This window comes from Carassius gibelio, chromosome B8 (assembly GCF_023724105.1).
Source record: "Carassius gibelio isolate Cgi1373 ecotype wild population from Czech Republic chromosome B8, carGib1.2-hapl.c, whole genome shotgun sequence".
NCBI lineage: Eukaryota > Metazoa > Chordata > Actinopteri > Cypriniformes > Cyprinidae > Carassius > Carassius gibelio.
Genome location: NC_068403.1, coordinates 15,840,509 through 15,866,479, shown reverse-complemented (window position 1 = coordinate 15,866,479; position 25,971 = coordinate 15,840,509). Strand labels below are relative to the sequence as shown.

General features: G+C 37.0%; 1 protein-coding gene and 1 long non-coding RNA gene across 6 annotated transcripts in view; one reads left to right on the top strand and one right to left on the bottom strand.

Annotated features, from left to right (window-relative positions):
• LOC127963998 (glutamate receptor ionotropic, delta-2-like) overlaps nucleotides 1–25,971 on the bottom strand; it is a 409,530-nt gene that overhangs the window by 186,832 nt on the left and 196,727 nt on the right. For all 4 annotated transcript variants that reach the window (XR_008154973.1, XR_008154974.1, XM_052564133.1 and 1 more), the window contains exon 3: nucleotides 7,336–7,620. Coding sequence is in view for 2 of the 4 variants with exons in the window: in XM_052564133.1 (XP_052420093.1) it covers nucleotides 7,336–7,620 (285 nt within the window). In the remaining 2 variants the exon portion in view is untranslated. The remainder of the gene's footprint in view (nucleotides 1–7,335; nucleotides 7,621–25,971) is intronic.
• Nucleotides 15,958–20,672, top strand: LOC127964003 (uncharacterized). Of its 2 annotated transcripts, XR_008154977.1 has the most exons (4): nucleotides 15,958–16,029; nucleotides 16,302–16,508; nucleotides 19,189–19,361; nucleotides 20,577–20,672. It is a non-coding gene; the product is annotated as an uncharacterized LOC127964003 (long non-coding RNA). The 2 variants fall into 2 exon arrangements; XR_008154976.1 differs by lacking the exon at nucleotides 20,577–20,672 and having other exon boundaries at nucleotides 19,189–19,753.

Below are 25,971 nucleotides of genomic sequence, written 5' to 3'. Positions count from 1 at the left end.
CGCTCTGATCAGTGAATCGCTCTGATCAGTGAAATGTCTGTGCTCAGCCTCGCTATACGGGAGGGCGCGCTTTTCCGGCAGAAGTGCCTTTAGGACCCATATAAGGAAATTCTGCTCCATCTAACGTCACACAGTGCCATACTCGAAAAAAACTTTCCGAAACTTGTGACAAACCGGAAGGAGTATTTTGGGAACAAAAATACTCCTTCAAACGTACAACTTAATTTTTGAAACTTTGTCCATGTTTAGCATGGGAATCCAACTCTTTAACAGTGTAAAAAACTCAGTATGCATGAAATAGCATCCCCCCCCCCCTTAAAATAATGTTCATACAAAACTTAAACCAATCAAATGTCCTGAAAAAGTAGTGGGTTACAATACAAGCTACTAAAAAACAGTAGCTATCCAAACTGAAGTTAAAATGTTACAAAAAATGTAACACACAATGTGAAAAAATTAAAACTGTCCTTTATATAATTTAAATCACAAACATTTGAATCATGAGATTTTAATTAAAAAATAATGCCAATTCAAATAAAACTTGAACAGATACATTTGCATAACCAAAAGCATACTACAAAGTACAGGAACTGTGATTTTCCTCAGGTCAGACATTAAAACCACAACGTACAGTGCTACACCATCTGGATAAAGTACCTTGTTACTGGAAACGCTACACTGTTAAGAAAATAACTGAACTGCTATCACACTGCTGAAAAATGTAGTAGTAAATGTAAAGTTAGTAGTGTTAATTACATCCCAACAATGCTGTTAAATTTTCTTTTGAAGTACCATTTAACTGAAATCCACTGTTTTTAACTTTCAGGACACAAGAAAACTCGAATCACAATGGTTTGGCTCTTGACTTAATTAGCAGGGTCATCGCCGCCTGCACCTCCACTGAAACTCTGTCACTCGATGCAACTAAAAAGGTAAGACAAGGACGACATTCACAGCACGCCGGAGGAGGGTCAAAAGCACCGGTGCCCCCATCTGTGCACTGGATCCAATTTAAAGCAAATCTATGGCTGCGGTTCTGCTGGAAATCTCTTATTGGGTTCCCCTGCTAGTGCGGAGGGCAGGGCTCCAGCAGACAGCAGCTTGTGTTTATAGCTGAGGACACATAGGGGGCCCGATACGGTCCCTGTGCTGGAGTGGCATCTGGGTAGGAGCCGTTTACGGGAACGTTACATGGATAAGATATTGCAGGATGGGGCTGTGGAAGTCAATGGCGTGTTAATGTACAATGCTTGCTATTTTTTAGCTACGACTTTATGAAGTCGGGACATTACAGAGCTCCCATTCAAAGATGAGGAGCCTGCTTAGTTTTATTCTGCTTTAACGAGAGGTTATAGTGAGGGAGATTAATACAAACAGACACACAGCACAGCGGTAACGCACCAATGTGGCCCTTTTCATCTGTCAAAAAATACACATGTAATTACAATCAGTATTAGCGTCTCCATTATTATACAGACTCTGCCCTCACTTTCCCTGTCAGAGAATCTCAGTTTGAACTCTAAGCATTTCCAGCATATGCTACTGTGCTCAACTTTAAAATAATAACTTTCACACAAAACACTCTGATTAATCTGCTCTCCATCATCTTGTGGAAAATTATGGTTAAAGTAATCTTTTGCCATATCCTTTAATTCAACTTACAATGTATGTGAAGTACATACAGTATATTTAACTGTCACCTGTGATATGAACCTATGCTAACTAGCCAAACTTTGACCCCATGATTTCCATCTGAAAAGTTTTTGTGTGATTCTTCTAAATATTGGCTGAAAACTGTGCAAATCTGCATATATATATATATATATATATATATATATATATATATATATATATATATATATATATATATAAAGTCTCCCACTCTCAACAAGGCTGCATTTATATGATCAAAAATACAGTAAAAACAATCAACATTTCAACATATTTGGAGGTCCTTGGCCTCAAGAAGTTTGAAACCCCCTTCTAATTGGGAACAGTAAAGAGGGGTAAGAAAAGTCCCAAACTACTACTAGTCTTCAGTTTACTTCTACCTCCGTTTAATGTATCTAACAGAGAAATCAATTGGTGCTGGGCTTGATTAGCATATGTCCACCCCTGGCTGAGACTTAAGTCACTCAAAAGCTTGGCACAAGTCAATGCATGCCAGTTTCCGGTTCGGTCTACTGATTACTGATTAGAGGGAACCGGCACTGTTTTTGTCTGATGGGAGTTCTTTAAATCAAATTCCAGAGCCAGATAGATGCTCTGAGTGACACAGTCATATGTGGCCCAGTAGGAACTGTGAGCAGAATCAAAAGGACCGGATCTGAGGCCCGCAGCTGAGCGCTGATTGAGTGAGCTCTCACGCTGTGAATCTCCCACTAGCTGCATCCTCTCTACTGTGTTTAATGTTTCCACTAGGCTTTATGACCCTAGCGAGCGACAATGGGGGCTAAAACAAATCTTCATGTCACAGTTCATCTTGCAGAGAGAGAAACAGGCAGACGAAGAGAGAGAGAGATAGAGGATGTTCCTTATGAAAAGACCAGCTTGGGCCAGCATGTTGCTTCAAGACAGCTGTATATTTTGAAAACTATATTAAGGAATGTTGGTCATCAATAAGAAAAAGTGGAAATGCACAATAATATATTCTTACATCTGACCCATTCTGTAATACAGAGGGCGCTTGTTTATTTTAAGAGGATAATAGGGTCATTGGCCTTAATCATTATTAATTATCTCATCAAAAGAGTGACGCAATTTCCTTTATCTTTTTCATCCACGTTTCTGTTAACCATGAAATCATCTCATTTGGACTCGCAGCACATTAAATTAACCTTATCCTGGTGTGGCAAAGTGCTGGACAGGTTATTCTAATATTATAAGTGCTACACCACAGCTATTCAGACTGAATTTATGGAAGGTGGTAATTGTATTAGAGGTCAGAGACTTCACCTTAAGCAGTGAGACAACACATTATGTTGAACACACGTCTCTATTACTTACCTGCATAATCTACATTCAGAACAGGAATGCAAATTACATCTTGACTTTTACAAATTGTACACGTCATATTATATATAAAAATAATTTACATTTACTTGGAATCACTACTACTGTCTTCAGCTGCAATGTAAAAAAAAAATGAAGTGAATAGAACAGATATTTGTATATATATATATATATAAAACAAAAATACTATTTCAGTCTTCAAGATTCAAAATCTCATGTTTAATTTATTGTCACGAGCAGTAGCTTCTTTGTGTCAGGATTCGACCTGTTTCAGTTCCTGTTTTTTCTTATTTGGTCCGTTTCCTGTCCTTGTTTAGTCTGATTGGTAGTTGATTCACTGCACCTGTCTGTTCCTCATTATCCTGCCTTTAGCTCTGCTCCCTGCATTGCAGATGAGCCAAGTTTGGAGCATGGCTGGTGCCAAAATGGGGAGGGGATCTGATTGACTGGGAACTGGAAATTGAACTGCCCACTCTCCTCTTTCTCTCCGCTGGTCCTTTCCAGCCCTACTTCGTTCTTGGTTTCCTTTTCCAGCCGAGAGGGGTTCCGATCCTCCAGTGCCCACTCCTAGAAAGTGTCCTCCAGTCCCCACTCCTCTATAATATCCACCCTCCCACCAGCTCCTGCCTCCTCCACCGCTTGCACCATCTGGCAGCCCTTCTGCTCACCCTCAGTGCACAATATATGCGGTGCGAGCCCCTAGGGACTACCATCATCCAGAGTCGCCGTAGTCTGAGTCTCCCTCACCTCCACCTCCAGCCTCCGAGGCCCGGACTCCACCTCGGCTCATAGTCCCAGCGTCTCCACCTTGGCTCTTAGATCCTTCGCCTACACCGTCAACCATCAACCCATCAGCTTCACCATGCTACCTCGTCCATCTGGTTCTGCCTTGGTTGGGAGGTCGACCCGACATTGCTTCTGGACTCCTCTCCACTGGCTGTCCGTAGTCCCTTCGTCCCACCAGCTCTGTTGGACTCCCTCCTCCCACCAGCTCCACCTTGGTCCTCAATCTCTCTGGCTTCGCCGTGGATCTCTTGATCTCTGCCTCAGTCAGATCCTCGGCAATCCCCTGGCTCATTGGCTCTCCAGCTCCACCTCGGGCTCCTCCTCCACCTGCTCCACCGCCATTGGGCGGCCCCCTGGAGTCACGGGCATTCCTCCTCTATGGCTCCTTCCACCGTTGGCTCCACCTTGGGCCGCTGTAATGGCTGTGGCCTGGGGCCTGTTATGCTCTTCCTGCTCCAAGCTCCTCCTGGCTCATCCCTCCATTGTATCCTCCCTGGCTCCTCCCTCCGTGGTCTCTGTCTGCTGGCAACCTCCTGGGGCTTTGTCTTCCTCCCAAGCTCCCTCCTATGTCTCCTCCTGTTGTTGCCTACGGTGTGATGACGCACCTTCTGGGAGGAGGGTGACAAGTCAGGATTGGACCTGTTTTGACATGTGTTTCAGTTCCTGTTTTGCCTTATTTGGTCTGTTTCCTGTACTTGTTTAGTCTGATTATTAGTTGATTCCCTGCACCTGTCTTTTCCTCATTGTCCTGCCTTTAAAAGTCCATGTCCTTTCTGTTCAGTTTTGTTTGGGTCTACCATTCAATTAAGTGTGTCTTCCTCCTGTTCTCCATGTTGGATTTACCCCCGTGTTGGATTAATAAAGACTCTTTCGATTATTCTCAGCTCTGTGTTCCTTAGCAATTTCTGAGTGAAAATGGTTTCTACACCAAATTGTCTTTTGCAGTGTGCACGTATGCTTTTTTTGTGTGTGTGTGTGTATAAAGAAAAAAACAAACTATCCAAATTAACAATGCATATTATTTTTGTGAAGTTGCAGTTAAAATCCACTTAGGTCAAAAAGCTGTTAAATTTATTTCTAAATCGCATCAATTTATGAAGTCGTCTAAAATAACTTCAGTTAAGGCAGAAGATACTTCACAGAGAGAGAGAAACCTTGGATTGCAAATAGAATTTTTTTTTTTTTTGGTGACTTCTGCCAGCACTAGTCCAGAAAAATAAGAGATACCAAAGAGGCACAATCAGTTTACCAATGAACTCTCTTCTGTCCAAGTCATCTTAAAAAGCCAAAGCAATTTAGGAACACTTTGTTCTCTCTGAAAGATCTCTTGCTCAGGGACCAGCTAATCAAATGTCCGAGGAGACTATCTGCGGAGTCACTGGTCAAGCTCTACACACATTTAAGGCGGGGAGGAGGGGAAAGGATCTCTAAGGCTTCATTACTATATTGCTGCCCAGGGCACATGGTTCTCCGGACATGGCTAAAATCATATCCGTTTGTCTTCTGGGACAGGTACTTATTCATCCAAACCTTAAACTGCTGCAGCGGAGCATGCCCTCCAGAGGGACCATCAACCATGGAGTTCTTTTCACACACAACTACACTCTATTACACCATCTTATATCGCACTCCCTTTTTCTCTTTAACCCACCGACAAACCACAAACACTCTGTTCCAAAATGTAGTAAACTACCTATGCAGTCAGGATTTGAAGGCATCGTATGTGTTCCAGAAAGCAGAGATTTTAATTATGCTGCCTGCTAAAATACTTTGTTTTAGCATTGCATGGCTGTGTCCAAAATTGCAGGTACTTCTTTTAATAACTTTACAGCTGTTATAAAAGCATTTTCTTTATAGTAGGTATGAATGTAGTCCAGATGAACTACAATTGTTATGTTGTCATTGTCACGTGACCTACCAGTGTTATTTGTGTCGCTTCACTGCAATTCACAAATCCTCTCGCTTTGCTTCATGCGACAGTAGAGTGTCTATAAAAGTGTCCATTATTCAGAATCTTCTGTTTTATTAATTTGGACACACTATTCTTGTTTGCATGTTGTTTTTCATCTGCTATACTGAATATCATGTTTATACTACACGTCATAAGTACTTGACTGTCAGTATCTAGCTGATAATAAGTGGCAGTATCACACATTCAACCAGGTTTCCACCCATCATAATAATAATTATGTCGGAGGAGATGACTAACAAAAATTAGACTCTCGGTTCGCACCAAAAATAGTTTTCTCACCAAGTTTTTTTGGTTTCTGTAAAAAAAGGATGGGGTGTTTGACACTCCAGCCTACAGGAAGGGGCGAGTAAAAGTATGTTCTTTTAGTGTGTTTTTGTACAGCTATACTTACAAACCTCTTTCCACCTCCCTACACTTGTATATGAGTGTGATTCTTTCAAAATAGATTTTCATAGATATTCATCTGTAACTTTATACTGTTGACAACCTTTTTAGCAACATTCTAACGTCAATCTAAATCTCAACACCAACATTGAGCTCAAATGGTCAAAAACAATTTCTTAATATGTCTAAGATTTGTTTTGATATTGCTATTAAATAAAAAAGGATTTCTGTATATAATCAAACTTTAAATGCAAGATATTTAAAGTGTACCTGGTGTATATTTGCTATAGTTTCACTTTAGCAAAATCAAATATACTTCGGTTTATCTTTCTTTAGTTGGACTTCAGCACTACTTCAGCACAATTAAATAGCATTAAGCTCAAAATTACAGTTGTTAGTCCAATTTACCAGACTTTAAATATAGCAGTTGTATATTAAAAGTACATTTGCAATTCATTTTTATTATGCACATAAATATGTAAAAACAAATGTACAAAATGCATGTATTTCAAATACATTTTAGTATTTTTTTTTTCATTAGGGTAGTTACAACTACAACATACATTTTAAAACATGCTTAGTTTTACCTCCCATCATTTTTTCTCAAGCTGATGTGGGTAATTAGCTTTAATATTGTGGAAAATATTGGGCACCTTGATCAAAGAGAATGGCTTTAATCTGGTAACTGGTTAACTGCCTGACTAACTGCACCCTCATCTACTCTGCTACCATCAAAACCTGCCATATCAAGAAATATGTTTAACTTGTTTATCCAGTTTGCTCAGTCAGTGAAAGGCACTGCAAGTCTAGGAGAAACGCTGTGAAATGCAATGGGTAAAAGCTCAAGGGAAGTGATGTTTGCTGAAAAAAATAAATAAATGAATAACAGCTTGAAGCCTCTTGAACTTACAGGCCTGTGGGCAACAGCCCAGTCGGCTCTGTGGTTAATCCATGAATGCCCAGAATCTTTTTTCCTCATTCCCAGTCATGCTCTTTTCTCTCAAACACATTCAGAAAAATTGCCTTAAACACATAATGAGCAATGGAAGCAATGATGCTGTATAATTTCCTCTTGGTGAAGGTAATAAGGGGGTGTTAATGTGAGGTCACTGATTGGACACACTGTGAGAGAGCTCCTTACGGCCGTTTACTACTGCCATCAGTAAATTGAAACTACTCACCATAGTCAGTGTCGTAGAAGATAATGAACTTCTGCCAGGTGTACTCCATCACCACTTGGAAGATGACATCATTTAGGTAGACGGGAGGCCGGACGAAGAGAGTGTAGTCATCTGGTTGGGCGCGACTGGTGGGCGGGCAGCTAGAGCGAGGAGTGCCCGTGGGTGCCCTCTGGATGAAGAGGTGCGGGATGTGCATTGCGTCAGCTAAAGACTGCAGCGACCCCGCAGACATACAGCCGATAGAGCTGACCAAGGCTAAGATACCTCTGTTCATCAACTCGCAGGCTGTGGGCGAAAGAGAGAGAGAGAGGAAACATGATTTATACTAACTAACTTTTGAGGCACATTCACACCAAGAGCAATAATTACATTATTTGTGTCCACCAAGGAATGATAGTCAGGGCTTCACAATTAATCGAATTTCTAATTGTGATTACAATTATGGATGCCACAATTATGCAATCGTTCAAAGCGGCAATTAATCATTCGCTTTTTTTTTTTTTTTCAACATGTTATCTTAAGGTTTTCTCTATTGTTTTAGTATAACATTATAATGCCATTCATATTTTTATCACATCATTTAAAGAAAAAAAAAAATCCAATGCATATTTATTATTTGAGGCTTAATACAATAAAAAAAGCACTAAAGGTTTTTCAGTTAGTGTTTTCAGCTTGTTTATATTCATATGAAAATATTGCCTCAAACTGTGGTTTACACATCATGCAAATTGTGATAATTGTTATTAATAATTGCAATTACAATTTCAAGGGAATAATAAAAAAGTAAGATTTTTGCATTAATCGTGCAGCCCTAATGATAATGTTCTGTTCATTTTAAGTGCATGCTGCAGTTGTTAAGCGTCGCATTAAATGTTCAAGCTCTTCAGTCGTGAGTGGATTCTGATTGGCTGTTAGTGTTTTCATTTTTTACCAGCTGGACAAAAATGTTCAAAAAGGGATTCCAACAATACTCTTTCTCTGTTTTGGTGTGGACCCCCCTACTGTCATGTACTTAAAACAATTATTAAAAACCCAGTCAGTCTGGTCTGTTGTTTGAAGACCAACTGTTTCCTAGCTAAACTGGATAAACACTCACTAGCTTAAAAATACAATTCGCCCCAAAATTAAACAAAATCCTCTCACCATTTTAAGAAATTCCTGTTTTGTATAGAAATTTTTTGTATTCTATACAAAAAAAAAAATGCAATGGTAACATGCAAATTTCTAAATATCTTCTTTTGAGTTCCCATAAAAAGCCATAAAAGTTTCAGACAACATGTGGTTTGGTAAATGTTGACAGAATTTTCATTTTTGGGTGAGCTATAGCTTTAAGTGCAGACCAGTCTGGAGAGACCCTATTAAACCATCGTAGACCAGCAAAGCAGGTTAGTTTAAGCAGATTTCTACAGCAGATGAAGCAGATTAAATAAAAGATGCAACCTTCTGAGACAGTTTAATCATTTGAACTGTTTCACAGATAAAATACAGAACACTGTTGGCATACTACTTAAGCCACCAGCATTAAATACATAAAAACTATGTATTTTACTATTTTACTATTGTGACCTATCCCTACATAAGGTAAGCACAAAGTTCTCTAGATCTTCATATTTCTATTACACCAGACAATTTCCATTTTGTTCAGTCAAGTAATCATGTGGCTTGCCATCTTGGAGAAATATATTTTATGGCTTAATCCCCGAGCGTAATCACAGGATGGCAGCCAAAGGTGGTGGCGATCAATATGTCTTTACCAATAGCTTTAATTACAACTATGCAAATATGATTATTTCCCCTCCACTTAGAGCTTCATTAACAATTCAGCACTTTTAGAGACTCTCCCATCTGAATACCATCAGACAAAAAAACATTTGGCAGTCTATCACACAGACTAGGGTGTTTATGGAAAACATACGAGGAAACCAGCGTTCTTCAGTATAAATACTTAGTTTTGAAATTTTAATCTGATAAACATTCCATTCATAAGCACTTATACGGTTTGCATAAACAGATGCTCATCAGCACAGATGCAGCTTTTAGAACGCTGATTGGTTACTTCATTTTTTGCTGCATAAATGCTTGACTATTCTGATTGAGTTGCTGCAGTGATTTCTATAATTACACTCCACAACCTACTGCATAACTCCATTTTATAATGAAGCAAAAATCTATTTCCAGAGAAATGAAAGTCCCTCCCACGAATAACCTCACAATTTTTGCCCTTGTTCAGTTTGTGGCTCCCGGATGTGCAGTAAAGCTGATGTCAGACATGAACATTCATCTTACTTGACTCATTTTATTTAGCATAACTGAAGTTGGGGAAGGTAAAATGTCGGAGGTGGCCATGGAGCAATGTAATTTTGCCAGCTCTGGCAAAAAAAAAAAAAAAAAAAAAAAAGGGGCAATGAAAGGGGCAGAACGAAAGGAATGGAAAGAATAGTGCTGAAAAAGCAAACTGCAAGATGAAATGGACATTTGAGGCTCATTGGAAAAACACGCCTATACCTACTGTACAATTTATTTTTTTATACAATTCAATGCATTTTCTAGCTGAAATAACCTCTAATGGCAATTAAGCACACTAGCAAAAGTGTAAACGTTAACAGGGGCAGATTATAAATTAATAAAGACTTACTTTTGCACAATTCCTTGCATTATACAATGTTATGACCTCAAACCATTTTTTACCTTTATCATAACACTTTTACCTCACCATTTTTACCTAAACTAGCTCCATACTGTATGTGTGGCTTTTCTGACAAAGTAAATTTGCTTGGTAGCTCACCTGGTACACCACTACACCTGAAGTGCTTTCATGATGCCCAGTGAAACTCAAAAGAGATCAAAGTCAGAAAACAGAAAATAGAATGGCTTTTATCTTATGTATGATTTGGTTAACACTGTCGGTTAGGTTGAGGGTGGGTAGTAAAATATTTTCAAACACATTACCTTTTAGAGCTACGCACCTGACATTCACCTGGCCATTACAATGAAACGTTACTCGATTCAAGTTCATCTATTTTGAATAAAACTGAATGCACCTTTACCATCACTCACTGGACATTACACAGAGACTATGTGCAACCTAGGCCAATTTAAGTCACCTGATATTGAAATCATTCTATGAGTGAGCTTTGTAAATGGACCCAGGCGATTTTTGTTTTCCAGTCAAAATCTGGGAATTATTCAGTATGCTGAGATTTTTTTGAGCTTTGATGATGGGCATATTTGGTATCAAATTAATCTTTGTGTAAATGTTAAATATTTAAAATTATTTTACTTTTGCTCTGAAAACAAACAAACAACAACAACAACAACAACAACAAATTGACTTAAAGGGAAAGTCCACAAAATAATAATAAATAATAATAAAAATAATAGAAATTTGCTTAAGATAATTTACTCCCTCATGTTATTCCAAATCTGTATTTATTTCTCTCTCTCTCTCTCTCTCTCTTTCATCATTTTCTCCTTAGATAAATGTTAATAAGCAAAGTCACTTTGTTTATTAAAATACATTTTTTTATATCTTCTTTTATTTTCCACAGTAGAAAGAAGTTCAGGTTTGGAAAGACATAACAGCTAGTTTATAATTGCAAAATCTTATTTTTTGTATGGACTATATATTTAAGGCCTCAAGAAAAATGACAGCAACATTTGAGAATCAAAATGATCTATGGATGATCCAGTTAGAAAGATTTAATCCAAGATTTGCATTTAAACTCTACAAAACAAAAGGAACCGCCAATCATTCTGAAAATACACCATAATGAAACCTTGACATTTGATCCAACAAAATGTGTGGAATTATAATGATTAACTTAACGCATGCAACTTAATTGATTAAATGCACAAGTTTTAAGATGAATAAGCCGAGCTCCAGTTAATAAGATCTTGTTTAATGAGGTAGAGCATTTTGTTATGGATTGGACAGACTGAAAATGGAAAGGCTGGCTAATCCTTACTTATTAAAGCACTTCTGTGAATTAGTGCTATGATCTGTCAGTGATCCACATTCCTCTAAGGTCTTGCTAACTATGTTAGCAAAAGGCAGCGTTGATCAATCATTACTAATTTAGTCATATAATTCAACCATTTGTTTGATTACATATGATCCCATAAAGTCTTGACAAGGCCCGTCAAGTCTTGAATATTAAACCTTCAACCGAAGTTAAAAATATAAGAATTCATTCTTTCACAAATTCACACCAGGGACTGCATTATTCCCTGACACTTTCAAAAACCTGCAATAATGCTGCATTAAAATTAAAATAAAGACTTTCTTTCTTTGAAAGCAAACAGGGATATTCTATTTAAAAGCACTGACTTTATTCTCTCAGTCACAGCATTAGCAAGCCTGATTTATTTCAACGAAAACTGCTTATCTACAGTATGCTGGATTAGTACAAAAAAAAAAAAAGTATGTACTTAAAGAGTGCTGTCTATCACTGTGTTTTTGAAGTTGACTCAATTAGGATGTTTACTGTTAATTAGTGTAATTTAGCATAAGTAATTCATGTTCGGTATGTTTATTCCCAACCTAATTGTGATTGTGTTGATTATAAATAAGTTGCGCACTGTTCATTTCTATTTCATTAAAAATACAAAGCAGACAAACAGTGTTTAAGTCTCTGACATATCTCCCACATTAGTTCCTGAAGTACCCTTCACATACAACTGATGCATAAACATTAAAGTTTCCCGTTAACCACAACACAAAATATTTGATCTTGACTCTAATCAATTCATCTTCATTCATTAATCTTATAAACATGAATAAAATTTTTGTGTTTCTAATACAATTTGAAGTAAATGTTTATTTTTAAATAAATTATTCATTTTATTAAGCAGTGATGCACTGAACTGCTCATAAGAGATAGTAAAGACATTAATAATATTATAAACAATTTTTATTTCAAAAAAATATCAAAGAATACAGAAAACACTAGTACTATTTTCCGTAATAATATTGTTTTCGAAATTGAAAAATACGAGGAACATTTCTTGACCGCCAAATTTAGTTATGAAAATTAGTTTGATTGACACTGAAGACTTGAGTAATGGCCGCTGAAAATTTAGCTTTTAAAATTCTTTTTAAAATTAATAAACAATTAGTGCTATAAATCGATTAACCACATCAAAAAAAAAAAAAAAAAAAAAAAAAGTTTGTTTACATAATATACTGTATGCACTGTGTATATTTATTATGTATAAATAAATTTAATTTTTTATTTAATATTATATATATGCATTTGTATGTATTTATATAAATATAAGCTTCACAGTATACACATATATTATGTAAACAAAATATTTTATTTTATAGGCAATTAATCACGATAAATAGTTTGACAGCACTTAAATAATACAAATAATAATATTCTATATTAATTTAATAACAATAATATGATATTATATATTCATATTATATTATTAATATTTTACTTTAACATTACTACTGTTTTATATACTTTAAGTCAAATAAATGGAAACTTGTTAGTATAAGAGTCTTAAAAAAAAGAAAGAAGAAAAAAAGAAACCTTACCAACCCCAAACATTTGAACAGCGGTTGAACGGTCTAAGATTTATAATTTCACTTATTATTTGCCCAAATTCAGATGTTATAAACACGCAAATTAAAGTTATTAACTAAAGTTGACCTCAATCAAATCAATTTGTAAGATTAAAAAAAAAATTAAAAAGAAAATAAAATTGTTTAGATTAAATTTACTCAAATGATCATCTCTGAAGTCACTAAGAAGCAAAAGTAAAAAAAATAAATAAATAAATAATTATAAAATATAAATTATATATATAATGTTTGGTTTCATTTTTATCCATATGGTCTGAAATTGAATTGTGAAGCGTTACATGGACCTCAATGCATCAAAATCTTTATCACTGGACCTCACATGTATTCCTGAGTTCCCAATAACATTGGGATGTGCAAGTCTTAGCAAGTCCAGAGTGCAACACACAAATCCAATCAGAGCAGAGAGAGAGAGAGAGAGAGAGTGCAGAAAGAGCCCACGGACTCCTGACAGATCAACATGAGTGAAACCTAATGTAAATCTCAGTTGCTGCTGTCATGCTTACACTCCCTTTTTTCTCCCAACACGCTCACCTCCTCCCTTGCTCGTACCTGTGGGTGTATTTGTTCACTTTTAGTTTGAATGAATAGACCTTTACAGATTAATAAATGCATGCAAAAGAAGAAGAGATGAAGCTGAAGACAAATAAACACAGAGGGGAATAAAACATTGAGAAATCTGGTTTAGCACGTAGCTTGTGGCCTCTCACACCAGTCTTTAACGTTTCTCATCACCACTTAGACACACACACACAAAGCGAGAGAGAGACCCTTCTCTCCCCTGAAAATCTAACACTGTTGAGCACTCCAGATAAATTTGTCCCAGGAGAGCACTGGTTTTTCTTTTTATAGTAGAGGCTTTTGCTGCTGTCATTTTTATGAGGAAGATCCGCAACTCATCCTTCCTCCCTCCCTCTCTAGCTTAGCCTTGATACTAAAAGGTGTTTCATTCTTATCATCGGAAGGAATTGGGCACAGTGCTGGTTTAGAGCAAACATATATTAGATATCTTTAGATTTGTCTTCAGCTCATATTGTAATGTTTTCAATTGCTTCTTGTGGAATTAGATACTTATCAGTTGTTTAATTAGAGATAAAAGTGCTGGACATTATTCTCTAATTACCCAGAGAGCATGAAACCAATCTGGAGAGGATTGAGAATTTGTTAGAGTAATCTCCGTAATGGTGTAATGTAAAAAATATATTTACTTATTTAATTTCAGCAAGTTACATGCAAAAGTTACACATGGAATCAAACATGGAATCAAAACGTCAAAACGTACATTCTTTTGTGTTATTGTGAGAGGCTAATTGGTGCATGTTACTCCAAATTGTTATTTTTATTGATTGATTTTAAATAAATGCAACTAATGTATTAAATCTGCCATAGGTCACCAGTGAGAAGTGTTATTTCACTGCATGATCTAGTATTGACAATATTTTCATTAAATGTCAAGAGCAAAAAACGTACAAATAAAATAAAGTAATAAAGCATGCATGCAATAGGTAATATATATATATATATATATATATAGAGAGAGAGAAAATGTGAACTTACATTTCATGTGAAGCTTAATAATAGTCCAGTATGAATAACATTTAACGCCCTTTATTGAATGATTTAGTGAATCCTTCATTATGAGACTTCAATGAATTGATGCTCATCAACAAATCAGTTGAGCAAATGATTCAATGGTGGCTCACTAACAAACTTGCCCCCTAATAGTGTAACTAGAGTCTGTCTGGAATACACAAATGCTTATGCACTACAGACCTATTGTTAGGATTTGGCGGGATAGGAGGCAAAAGTGACAGAAGCTGCTCAGAGTCAGGTGAAGGGTGCTTTATTGGTGCGCATACGTGGTAACAAACCCCAACACACGGTGTAAAAGTAACAAAATAAATCAAAATGAAAATAACTGTACAAAACATACACTATATACACAAAGTATTTACAAGCTAGTCCAGCTAAATCAATTTATCTAAACCTCATAAGCCAAAAAAAGGCCACTCTGACTTCTTGTAGAATTCCGGCAGTGTCGACGCTGCAGAGCATATTACTGCCCTCCACAGGTCAAAGTTTGACCTAAATTCTTACATACTGTCCCGTATCATGCAAGAACTGAAGAACTGCCTTGGAGATCATTTAATGCTCATTACTGTCTCCAAACAAAGAGAAAAGGCCTCAACTCCAAGTCCTGCTAGTTTAAAAACTTATACATTTCTTTCTGCCCTATACTTTCTGCATTTTAAGAAAACATTCCCTACCGTCTCAAGACTCCCACATCCACACAATCCAGAAACATGCTTTCCTACAATCCACAAAGAATAATTTAACACACAGCACCCCAACCACAATCTACATCTTTTAACTGAATCCCACCCACACTGACTTCTTCTTCTTCTTCTTGGTTTTTAACGGCGGCTGGCAACCAGCGTAATTAGGTGCATTACCGCCACCTTCTGCTCCGGAGTGTGGAACAGAGCGTTACATTCTACTCATTAATCCTGTCCTTTTAAGAAATTCAAAGAAAGCTTTGCTATTTATTTTACTTGCCCATTTTATTAAAGATTTAAAATGTACCACCTGAATTCCATTCTTCTTGATTTCAACTATCATACTACTTCTTTCTTCCTCATATTTCTTACATTCAAGAATTGCATGAGTTACTGTTTCTTCTACTTTGCATTCATCACATAGTCCATTTGGATGCTTCCCTAATATTCTGAGTGTACTATTGAGATTGGAATGTCCCAGCACCCACACTGACTGACTGTGTGGGAGCCATTTTATACTCTTTGCTCCACCCCAGGATGGAACCATTCTGAAATTGGTAAGGGGTTTTCTCCTCTGAGTATAGAAACATACATACAATCACTTGGCAACAAAATATACATTAATGAAAAAAAAATAAAAAAAAAGTACAAACACACAATTCAACACACATTAAGACTTTAAACACCAGAAACAATACATTTTTATACAGGCATGTACTGGTGACCCATATGATGTCATCTCAGCTCAAAATGGCTGCTCAGCATGGTAAGTGTATAAAAGTCCAAGGTTGTAAATTGCACAGGTTTGGTTCTGGAAAATGGAAACTGGTGAGTGTTTGCAATCTTTGTGTTTATTGCACAATAAATTATAGTAGATAAAGAACTTGTGTCTGTAGTTACTTCAATGTTTTATGAAAGATGATATGAAATGGTAGGCTACTTGGTACGTGGGTTGAATATCACCATGGCTCCTCAGTGCAGGTGAATCGAATGTTTTGAGGTGTATATGTGGCTGTCAGTCACTGCATTAGTGTGAATATTCACTGTACATCAGAACAACAATTAAGTTGTTGTTGTTTGTTTTTCTTTCATTTTAACAGGTTGTATCCCATTGTTTTCAACCAGATTTCTCCACCCAAAGAAAACAGAACCAAATGCCAATAACCATTTCTGCTACAACCTCAGCATGCTTGTTGTGCGGCAGATGTTTGCCAGCGCGCTCCACAGGAGCTGTTTAGAAATGTGCTGTGCAGTAAGGGAAAACGAGTCAAACAGTCCCAGGTGGGAGAGTCTCCAAATGTCAGGATGTAAGTGTTTGATGAAGGGACGGTCTCGCGGCATTGACGGGATCTGTTTCGGTATGCCTGTTTGTGTAATGAAGATGCGTGCGCAGGTTAGGGCGCCAGCTGGCTGCATAGGAGAGGATCAAATCAATGCGGTGCTGCAGGCACACCTGGTGCTGCGCACTTAAAAGATAGGTATAAGAAAAGCAACCACAGCCAAAGAAAAAGTCAAGGAGGGATGAAGTGAAAGGAAACTACTCTGAACTCCCAAATCCCTGCGGTTAAAACGAGTGGGTTCCTGTTTTGAAAGGGTGTTCCTGTGTGTGTGCCCTGCTGAAAATAACAGCCTGAGCTGGTGTAGGCTGGCCTAGTTGGTGTTCAGCTGGTTTACCAAGCAGACAATTGGCTAAAATCAGCAAACCAGACCTGCTACTGAGATCTGTCTGGTTTAGACTTGGTCTTAATTTAATTTTTTTTTTTTTTTTTTTTTTGAGTTTGTATCTGTGTGATCTCCAATATGACTGACCAGATCTGCAAAGATTCACCCCTAATTGAAGCACTGAAGTCATTCATCACGAGTGATTCTCCACATGCTAACAGGGATGGAGTCAACCTGTGACTCATTAAAAATCTCCTCGGCATCCATCCTCCCTCTCCTCCTCTTTCATCTAACTCCATTCATCTTCTTTAGTTCTGGCTCTCTCTCTCTTTCCCCTGCAAGTCTCCGTACTTACCTGCCTCTGCTTATCTCCTCTAAGGGCTGGTCTCTGAACAAAGCCCCAATGCGGCGATTGAAGGAGAGATATAAAACAAAGAGAGGGAAGAAATCTGGGATTTCTAAATTAAAGCAAAGCACCAGATGCTACAGATCTGGTCTCTAACATCTTTATGTGAAGAAAATATGCAAATCCCTCCTCCTTTGGGATTCATCATCTAGGCAGTTGACTTGATGGAATTTACTGTATGTTCAAGCAAAAAGGCCATCGTTTTCTGTGTGGGGCGGTGGGTCTTCGTGCCGATAACTCTGCTCATATTTTCTTCATAACGATGCATTTAAAAGTTAACGAACAATTGGATATTTATGAAAGTTCACATGGCTATTGCAGATTAAATATAACACAGATAACATAAAATAAATTTTACAATGTTAATTGTTGATTATTAATAACTCAAACCCCTTTATCTAAACATCTACACTTAACTGTTGGTTGTGCACGTTCAAGTTTTTTAATGCTTTGTCTTAAGTTCTCAACCAAATCATCCATCAAAGTGCAATGGATTGTGAGAAATATTAGCCATAATATTAAGCACTTTAAAAATCCACCTGAAATAGTTACCCATCCAGGGATTTTTGGCATGACTTTTTAACACACTATGCTTTGGGACACACTTATTCTAATCCCACATACTATTTAAGAGAACACTGGGACACAGGGTTACCTTAACTGTGTTCTCTGATTAGTTCATTAGTTTCCACCTGTGTTGATTAATCATCTCATTAGTTCCCTTCGTTTGGTTCTTGCTTATAAGCCAAGCCCTCAGTTATCCCTTAGTCTTTTTTTTTTCCATTCTCTGTCATGTTTAGTTGACCTTATTTTGTTGTTTATTAAAGTATTCTGCGTTTGAATCCCACTCTGATTCTTCAGTCCTATTCTTGGTACACGCCGTGAATGGAATGCAATTTGCTGTCATTTGTAACTTGCAGTATTCAAAAAAAATAAATCTTACAATAATTGATTTACAAAGACAGTCATTAAAATCGTAGTGTTTAAGGGAAACTGTGTCTTTATGTGGAACTGCTTTCTACACATCTTCTGTGACATGACATAATAGAAAAAAAAGTGTTTTTCAGCATTGTTAAACAAAATATTGTTTAGAGATTTAATAATTTTGTGGATGCAGCATATTACAGGCTACTGTTGGCAACAATGTAACATAATGTGTAAAATCATGTAATATACTGAAACATCCCACACATGCTATTTTCCATCTAAAACTATATTAGAATACATTTTCTATTTATTTATAATTGCAATGCACACATTTCTGATAACCTCATAGTAACTGAGTCCACTGCAGATTAATGTCAATTGAATAGTAAAAGCAAATCGATGATTAAAGCAGTAAAAAAATCTACAGAGAATGACCAAAGCAATGCATATATATATACAGTATACACTGCAAAATCTTGTTCGTGATAGAAACAAATAAAATTCCCATTCAGACGGATGTTGTTAACATATATATCCTTTCTGAATATAATAGCAAAAATCTCTTACCTATTTTAACTGAGGTTATGCAATGTTTCATTAAACTTTGCTTTTAGGTATTCAATTCCAGAGGCTGCAATGGAACAGTAAGTGTTGGAAGATAATTTATGGGGCCAAAAGACTTTGACTTAACCAGAATGAGGTTATGAGAAGTGCACCTTTGCTGAATAAGAGAAAAAAGAGATGCTTTGAACAGATTTGGCTGAGGGCTAAACTCATAAAGAAAAAAAAAGCAACCTCTCTTCAAACAGAGCATTGGTTCCAAGGGACATATTTGCTCACTGATTTTAAACATTGAAAGGGCAGAGCATTGTGCGTGTCTGTCTCTGTGTGTGTGCATGTGTGTGTGTTTTAATCAAAAGCGCAGGTGTGAGTGTGTGTAAAGACATCTTTGTCATAAATATGGATGTTGAGTTGTGTCTTCTCTTTGGCAGCATGCCATCCTGCAGCTCAGTGCTGATTCATCTGAAACCTCTACAGCATGTCCGTCGCCGACACAAAACAGGAGGTGACATCACCACTCTGTCCACCACAGCACTCATCAAAGCACCATCTGATCTAAGTCTATTAGTCTATTACCCTCACACATGGGTCTCAACCCTGCAAGGTGAGATCTACTCACTGTAAACAGCTCTGAAGCTATCGCTCTGCACAGTTTTATCCCTTATAAAATAGAGAATGTTATATATAACATACTAAAAGTCATAAATCACATAATTTGTGCGAAAGGGTGAAAGATTCTGTAGAGTAACTATAAATAAACATTTAAATTTTTGTCTTGTAATACACACAAAAATGAAATAAAAAAATTATATAATATTCATTGACCCTTTCATAAATGAATGTCCTATAATGTTTATATAATTGGCTTGGCTTGGATTTGTGATGTCAAAAAGAGGCAAATTAAATAGCAATACAATGTCTACAAATGTAGGCTTCTTCTCAATGTTAATTAAATTGCTTCTTAATGTTTATTAAATTGTTGTTGTATAAAAACAATATATTCGTAGTGTTTTAATACCACCAATATAGGGAACAACAGCACTGTTGTTTGTGTTAGGGATGGGCAGTATCTAATTGTTTGCAATATATCGGTAAAAATTCTCCCAACGATAAGAATTTGTCTTCTCATGATATAATGATAAAATCTGGGGAGATGTGAACTTGAGGAGGAGTTTATCGCTAAATGAGGAGCTTGAGCTCCTTTTACAATCTGGAACTGGTTTGGTTTGGGCTGTACAGAGTGACAAAAAATCGGTCTGAATAGATGTACTACAGTAGCATATGCGATACAGTTTTGCATGTGTAGGACCCTGTTTACAAGCCTGCTGTCCAACAAAGATATAACATATAGACATTTTTTTTTTTTTTTTTTTTTTTTTTTACCAAATTAACTTAACATAGTTAACTTAACATTGAAATAACATCTTTTTGGGACCAGACGTCATTTCATACTACAGAATGATAGTATTATATACAGTGATAAAGGCTATGTCAATTAGCATTGCATTATAAATATACTTTCTGTACAAAAAATACCCAAGATTGGGTAAAAATAGGAAAAAGAATACTTTTATCTAAACGGGATTCCCTGAATTATCATCATTATCATTATCGCAATATAATGTAATAACCAGAGATATTGTGATATATATTTTTTGGCCCATATCGCCCATCCTTAGTTTGTGTGATAATATACTGTATTATGCAATATAACATATTATAGTAGGTTACATTGATATTTACACTATTATAATAGTATGATAGCAAAGCGTTTTTGCATTTTCTATTTCACCTTTGAGATATTTGCTTTTTTGGACAGGATACAGAGAGCAGAGACAGGAAATGATGGGGTAAAGAGTCTCTGCTTGGTCACAAGCCACATTCGAACCTCAGGTCATCTAAATAAAAATACCAATGCATGCTGCACCCTCCAAGCCACTTCTCGGAAATAAAAATAGCATTTCTCATGGTTTTGTCTGGTTCCACCAGGGTACTTGGGTGCAAATAGCCACGCTGTGTGGCCAGTGCTATTTACACCCAAATAATCACTCCGTATTTTTCCTGTTTCCTGGCTGAGAGCTTATTTGACATAACAAAGGTGCATGTGAGCTGAGAGCGCAGCTCTGCAGCCCGACTCGGTAGGAAGGATGTGAACGTGTGTGTGGAAAAAAAAAAAAATGAGAGTGTCTGTGTGTGTGCATGTGTGTGAAGTACAAACACAGCAAGAAGAACGCTTGAAAGGAGGATGTGACAGAAGAAAAGAGAAGGATTCAAACAAGAGAGTATGAGCAATGTTGGAAAGGAGAAAGGTGATGAAAGAAATGCTGATAGGGAGTCGAAAAAGAGTGATTGCACCGTGGTGTGTCTGCGACAGATGGTCGGCCGCTGAGGAATGAAAGAAAAGGAAGCGGTTGGGAATGATGTGTCCCTCTCATTATTTCAAGCTGAAAGCAACTATCAAAACTCTGTTTCATCTTCTGGAGAAAGCAAGAGTTGTCCTGTTTACTCTCTAATAAACCCAGCAGTGCTGTGATCATGCACTTTTAAGCCATGTTTCCATTACCTTCACTGTAGACATTACTATCACTGGAACAGGGTAACTGTAAGGCCGGGTTGTTGTGAGGACAGTAACGCTTTCATTTTCTGCTTTGGCTCTCTCTCTGTTTCTCAGAATGTGATGTTCTCTGGAGAATGAGCTGCAGCTTATTGTGCACCTCAATGACGATGAGCATTCAGCCCACTCCTCCAACACATCAGAGTGTTCTTGAGACGCACAAGCAGCGTGTGTGCAGATGTGACTCTGTTGAGGGTTGAGTGAGTGTGTCGGGCCAAAAGAAAGAGAATTCTGAGTGTTTGCATTGGAGGAAAGAGAGAGAGTCTGAGACATCGTCCAAGATTTCCAAAGAGGTCAAGGGGTTATGGTGAGCGGATTGAAAACTCAAACATCTCACCAAATACTTAAAACCTTGACCTATTTGGCTATCTACTGTCATCAGCTCTTCTCTACTGTTCCTGCAGCTGTCTGTTTTTCCCCTCATAACCTCACATGATCTTCTTCTCTCACAAACATTTGGCAGTTTTACTGTTTTGTGCACTGTTTTCTTTTGTTTAGGCTCTACTAGCTTGAACCACAACCTGCAAATCGCCCACAAACCGGTGGTTCTATTTTGATTGGCAGGTGCTATGCTTCCAGAAGTCCAGGAAACCTTGTCATTTTGATATAGTTTTCAAATGTTCTTATGTTCAAGCCATTAAAAAAAAAATGAAGAAAAAAAATTCAAAGTAATGGCACTAGACTCTCAAAGCTGTTAGAAAGTCTGTTATGTGAGACTAAGGATTTCCAGACTCTAGGAATCAAACAGAGGCATTCATGAGCGAACAATGGCTTATAAAAAGTTATTTGGAGAGAATGAGATGATCTTATGACTCGACCCTGCTGAATGCTACTGGGAATCATACACACAGTAAAAGTGTTAAGGCAAGTAATACACAAATCTCTTCCTTGCACAGGCACTCAAGCACGTGGACACGCACAAACACACACGCTTCAACACATGCTCATGCATGCACTGAAAAACGGCCCTCAGGAAGTCAATGGCATCGCTAGCCACTGAGGTTGAGAGTAAATGCAAACACAATGTGAAAAATTGGGATTTGAAAATCAAGGACAATGGCACGAGGACAATAAAATTGGCAGCCAGTACACATCATGCTTTTTCATTGTAAGAGGCTTTAGTGACTCAAATGACTTTCAACCCACATGGGTAGACAATGATATAAAGTCAACCAGAAGAAATACGGTCATAACTGTATTATAGAGAGTATCATAGTGAAATATACATCTTTACAGAAAATAAAAAAAATATTCGAAATGCATAAAATATTAAGTAACACTGACCTCCTCATATTAAGATGCATTTTTAGTGATTTAATCACATCTGGTCAGTCGATAAAAAATATTCTATAATTATAATAATAATAATAATAATAATAATAATAATAATTTTAAAAACGTAATACAATCACAACATAAAAGCCAAATTATTTATGCAGTCACAAATATAAAAAAGTTGATTTAGCCCATATTTATGCCTTGTATTTATGTATATCTTTATTGATTACACAACCAACCAGATAAAGATAGACAGACAGACAGACAGACGATAGATAGATAAATCTTCTTTATAATTGTTCAACTTTTTATTTATTTATTTGAAGTTGCATTTAAAATCCACTATAGCACAAAATTCTGAGCCTCGGATGACATTGTGCATGAAATTCTGACTAGCTGCAGCTGTTCCAGCATTGATTTGCACTACAGTTCATGCTACATCTCCTTTACCCTTATTCCACCAGAATGTCAATGATGCATCAATAGTTCAGCTTTAACGTCTTAATTCCGTATTTTATTCCAAGACACACCTGTGTGGAAAACACTGCCTACACTGAAACTGTATTTTTCCTTCTGTTCCACCACTTTAAAGTTGATAAAGGTAGGTTTGGCACATCTCCTGTAGTCGGATCGATGCGTTAGATTGCTTTGTCTTCTTTTTTACAAACCACAAAGCATTCAAAGCACTGACTCAGGCACAGTGAGCGGAGACTGCTTCCTACTGGCATTGATTGCTGCTCATTAATTGTCTAAACCATAGGTAATTAACTACAAAAAAACACCATTGCATCCCAGACAATTCTTTCCATTATGAAAAAGAAATGCGCCCAGAATGGTCTTTTCTCTGTTTCTTTCCTGTTTCTCCTGTAAGCTATTCGATCACGGCTTGTGATCACAAAGTGACTAAGGATGGCACAGATAGGGCTAACTCCCAGTGGAGGATGGGAAGGGTTATATAGAGTAGCTCCAGACTGACAACTAATCTGAGTTTCAGAAAAAAAGACTCTGAAACCTCCAGCGACACTGTAGACTGAAATCATAACACACACACATACAACCAGTACTATTTCAAACCACTAAATCCATATGAAGAGTGCACAAGACACTCAAAAATTCCTCTATTTGGATACTTGGATTCCAAGCACAATTAAAAGTTTTAACACCATATACAAATAAGATTTTGTCGTGCAAGATGGCAGTTCTCTGAACAGCTGAATATTTGCATAAGCCACCTTTATGTACAACCTTGTTCAAACACTCATTGACATCTGAACAGCAAAAAGACTAACAAGTCAGAGCGAAGTCTTTCTTAACAAAAAATAGGCCACTCTATGGAGGGACAGAATGGTCTCTTCGAACAAAATGGTCCCTTAACCATACTTTGTGTTAACGTGACATCAAAATTGGCCCTATCAGACCTACCTGGTCAGGTAACAAAGGCTACTCTAGCAGTCAAACCAGAGGTTCTTTTTCTGTGGAACAAAAAAAAAAAAAAAACTTTCTTTTGTGTTCCACAGAAAAAAAAGAAAGTCCTACAGTTTTGGAAAGTCACGAGTAAATTATGACAGCATTTTCATTTGTGCTGAATTATCCCCTCAATTTAATTTCAGACATGTATATTTTATATTTTAAACCTCCTTTATAGGACATGACTGGATGATATTTGGTAAGACAGGATATTAGGAGCTTAATGCTTCTATTACCTTCAGAAAAGGCCATGGATGGTCTTCCAGGCACTATAAAAGTCCCACATGGTATAATAGAAGATAAAGGTCCGCATTGTTTAATCTCTATTCCACATTACCCCTCACAACCACCATATCATCCCCCTAAAGCTCCTCTAATCTACGACCGGGGCTGATCAGGGACAAGTCTTTACCCCACAACATATCTTAACCTATCAAGTGCACAAGAAAGATGTTCTTAATGATTATGTAAGATAGAAATAATCAGGTTTTTTTGTTGGATGAATCTGCCTGGATTTAGACTCTGTGAGTCATGGATTGATGGATCCAAGCGGATTCCTACACTGCTGTTATGTGCTGTTGATTGCATTATTATCTAAGGCTATTTTTATCATTTTATTTGGATGTTGAGAAGAAAGAATAATGAAACACTGGCGCTATGATGTAATAAGACGATGTATCCGGCGTAGGTTGCAATATTATGGTGAATTTGGAAAATAAGTAATTGTATCGTATAAAATGTAATATTAATAATGTAAAAATACATAAATTATATAAATTCAATTATACATATAACCTACTTTTAATAGCTTTAAATAAATTGTTCTCCAGATAATATTTTTTGTATCTAGTTAATAAAAGTCAACAGGAAATATGTTTGCTTTGAAATATGGAAAAACATTTATTTTATAATATCATTTTTGTGAAACTTTGAAAGCCACTGTTCTAGTTTATAATGACTGTAATTGTGACCAGCTGTTATATAATGTAAGGAATTAAAGTCTTGACTTGGGCTTCATTCATAAAACACAAGCAGAACAAATTTGTATGTAAATGATCTGTGAAAGCATTCTTTTGTGAATTGGCAGATTCAATTGAATGAGACAATTTACGTAAGAATGGTTTTTAGATTTGCACACCAATTCCGTTCTGCTCATGCAGCATGAATGGAGTGAACTGGTCTCTTTATTCTTCAAACCTGCAGATATGTTTAGTATTGATCTGGTGCTCTGAGCCCCTTCTTGCACATGAAGACAACAAAGAGAGTCCGGGCTGTGTAGAAACATGCCACTTAGCCCTTTCTCGATCTTTCTACTTCAGGGACAATTCTTTCAACGTCCACCATGCTCCATATTGAACCCGGACAGATGCTATGTTTAATGCCTTAATTCTGCTCACTGTCAGCAATCCAATCTCTCTGATACTTCAACACCGATTCCAATTTAAAAAGAGCCTGTGATCCAATTTGGAGACTGGCAGCTTCCCAGTGCCCGTGCTTGGAGAGCCGTTTGTACAAGCTAGGCTTCCGCTAAGGGCTCCCGGACACACGAGTGCTAGTATTTAATTAAGTAGCAATTAGGATGAAAAAGAGACTACAGTGCTCCGATTTACGTTCACAGCAGAAGAGTACGACTGGAGAACAAAAACACAGATATCTATATAAAACATAAAATAATAAATACACAAGTCTCTGGAGTTTCTAATATTTTTTTCTTCATTATTCGACCCTGGTTGCTTTCCTCCCTCGAGCTCCCTAAAGATGTCCATGTCAGCCAAGCCAGCGTGCAGCCAATCGAGAATAGAAAGAAAACACTTAAGGCAAAAATTACACATCTGTGTTAACTGCGAGACGAAGC